The 3187-nt window shown below is 37.6% G+C and overlaps 1 protein-coding gene across 1 annotated transcript; it reads left to right on the top strand.

Moving 5' to 3' along the window:
• Positions 1-212: 212 nt before the first annotated feature.
• LOC131615163 (potassium transporter 5-like) lies at positions 213-3187 on the top strand. The gene is made up of 8 exons (XM_058886653.1): positions 213-341; positions 482-707; positions 791-1039; positions 1119-1169; positions 1270-1530; positions 1621-1788; positions 1874-2128; positions 2220-3187. Exons 1-8 carry the CDS (start codon positions 213-215, stop codon positions 3098-3100), a joined length of 2220 nt encoding a protein of 739 aa, XP_058742636.1. The 3' UTR covers positions 3101-3187.

Here is a 3187-nt window from a genome sequence, read left to right as displayed (position 1 = left end):
AAACAAATTCATCCTCATTTTTCTCTTCTAACTAACTAATCAAACACTAGCATATAACCCAAACCAAAATACAAACTTTTTCCCACCCTTCTCACATCACATTCTTACTTGCATTTCATTTCTTAATATTAAAGAACCTCTCCTATCGCGTTCATATATAATTTGCTTGCACATTCATTCATACGGTAACAACAGATTGCACCTTCTTCAAAATGGGTGTAGAAGAAGACGCGGTAGTTGTGAACATGGACACTGTAGAAAAGACACAATCCAGAAAGTATAAGAGAAATGATTCTCTTGAATTGGAAGCTCGAACCCCGGCTCACGCGCGTGACCCGAAAGTAAGTAGTGAGTTATAATTAGTAGTAATAATAATAATATAACTAGATGTATGCATGCATGCATGCATGTGCATGCATGCATGGTAATGCATGGTAAATTGCAACTTTTATGATCAAATTATTTATTCATGATTGAGCAGGGAGAATCAACTGCCTTAATGCTACAACTGGCGTTTCAAAGTCTCGGAATAGTTTACGGAGACATTGGAACCTCACCGTTGTATGTGTTTTCAAGCGTCTTCCCTGAGGGTATAAAGGACAACGATGATATCTTGGGTGTTTTCTCTTTAATCTTTTACACGCTCACTCTCATTCCTTTTCTCAAGTATGTGTTCTTCGTGCTAAGGGCAACGGATAACGGCGATGGTAATTAGTAATTTAGTACTTAAATTTTTGTGATAATATAAAAGTTTTTGAGCATTTTCACTAACTAGTGATTAATTTGTTAGGTGGAACGTTTGCTTTGTATTCTCTGGTATGCCGTTACGCCAAAGTGGGACTTCTTCCGAATAAACAAATAGAGGACACAGAGGTGTCTAATTACCAGCTGAAATTGCCAAACCGCCGTGAAATGAGAGCGTCGAAGCTTAAAATTATGCTTGAGAGCAGTCACTTTATGAAGATCTTCCTCTTATCTGCTACTTTGCTGGGAACTTCCATGGTTATCGGCGACGGTGTTCTCACCCCTTGTATATCTGGTTAGTATTGTCACAAATATTATCGAATATTGATATCTGCATGCTACAAACACACATAATGTTCTTCAATTTGTTACAGTATTATCCGCCGTGGGAGGGATCAAGGAAGCTGCTAGCAGTATAACTGAGAGTAGGTGCTCTTGATTTATGATTTAGGATTTAGGTTCAGGTTATGGATTAAGATAGTTTTTAATCAATGATTTTTGTTTCTGTTACTTGCGCGAATGCAGATCAAATTGTGCTGATATCAGTGATAATCTTGATTGGTCTTTTCATGGTTCAGAGATTTGGAACTGATAAAGTAGGTTACAGTTTCGCTCCCATAATCTGTATATGGTTTGCTCTCATTGCCTGTATTGGCCTGTACAATTTCATCAAGCATGATCCATTAGTTATAAAAGCGTTAAATCCAAAATACATAGTAGATTATTTCGCCAGGAATAAAACAGATGCTTGGATTTCTCTTGGTGGCATTGTCCTCTGCACAACAGGTTCATAATCATATTCATATCATAAGAATCAGTTTAAACATCTCTAGAATCTAGATTTGATGTCAGCTGTCAAGTATTTCATTTGTGCAGGAGCTGAAGCATTATTTGCTGATGTTGGACATTTCTCAGTTCGGTCTATCCAAATAAGTATGTGTTGTGTTACTTATCCTTCTCTCATTTTGGCTTATGCTGGACAAGCCGCATTTCTTCGCAAAAACAATGATCTTGTTAGTGCCACATTCTATAAGTCCATACCAGGTAATTCCAAGTTAAAATCATCAACATAGTCTAAAATCAGTGTTACAGCCTCTAACCGATGAAGGTTTTCGCGTGTTGCATGCAGCCTCTATGTATTGGCCAATGTTTGTGGTCGCTGTTTTGGCAGCGATTATAGCTTCTCAAGCCATGATCTCAGGGACTTTTTCTATAATCCAACAGTCTCTATCATTGGGATGTTTCCCTCGCGTGCAGATTGTGCATACATCAGAGAAGTATGAAGGACAAGTTTATATTCCAGAGGTTAATTACATCCTCATGATTGCTTGTATTGCCATCACTGTTGGTTTTAAAAACACAACACAAATTGGCAATGCCTATGGTAACTAACTCCTAATTCTCTTGCAAATTACATGATCTATTATGAAACAATGAAGATTCTGATTATGAATGGATACATTTGTACAATGCAGGGATAGCAGTGGTGTTTGTGATGGCACTAACATCTGCTTTTCTCATACTAATCATGGTCTTGATATGGAACACTCACATAGTACTGGTCATCGCCTACGCTCTCATCATTGGTTCAGTGGAGCTTATTTATTTAAGTTCAGTTTTATACAAATTTGATCAAGGAGGTTATCTTCCTCTTGCATTTGCCTTCTTTCTAATGTTCATCATGTTTGTTTGGAACAACGTGTTTCGGAAGAAATACTGTTACGAACACGACCACAAGATTTCTCAAGAGAAACTCAGAGAGATTGCTTGTGACACAAGTTTAAGTCGATTACCTGGTCTTGGAATGTTTTACTCAGAGCTTGTTCAAGGCATTCCACCAATTTTCAGGCATTTTGTTGCGAATGTACCCGCACTTCACTCTGTACTTGTCTTTGTTTGTATCAAATCTTTGCCTATAAGTAAAGTCGCAAAAGAAGAAAGGTTTCTCTTTCGCCGAGTACAGCCTAAAGAGCTCAATGTATTCCGATGCGTAGTTAGATATGGATACACAGATGCCCGCAACGAGCAAGAGCCTTTCGAGAAGCTAATGCTTGACAGGTTAAAGGAGTTTATTGTTAATGAAAATTATTGTTCTCGACAAGATAGTGATGATGAAGCTAAAGTACAAGAGGCAGCTCAGAAAGAGATTGATATAATTGAACAAGCAGCCAGGGCTGGTGTTGTTCACTTGATGGGTGAAAATGAGGTGGTTGCTAGGAAAGGAGCTGGCATGTGGAGGAGGTTTTTGATTGATTATTCTTACAATTTTTTGAAGAAAAACTTGAGGGAGAGTGAAAGAATATTTGATATTCCTCAACAACGAATGGTCAAAGTGGGAATGACTTATGAACTATAAAATTATCAACAAATTCATAGGAGGAGAAAGAAAAGAAAAACATAAAAAGAAGTTTACTGGAATAAAGGTTAATCCTTGTACTTATGA

Source organism: Vicia villosa, linkage group LG6 (assembly GCF_029867415.1).
Source record: "Vicia villosa cultivar HV-30 ecotype Madison, WI linkage group LG6, Vvil1.0, whole genome shotgun sequence".
In the NCBI taxonomy this organism is placed as follows: Eukaryota; Viridiplantae; Streptophyta; class Magnoliopsida; order Fabales; family Fabaceae; genus Vicia; species Vicia villosa.
The sequence above is the reverse complement of the archived record's forward strand: the minus strand, read 5'-3'. Positions and strand labels throughout refer to the sequence as shown.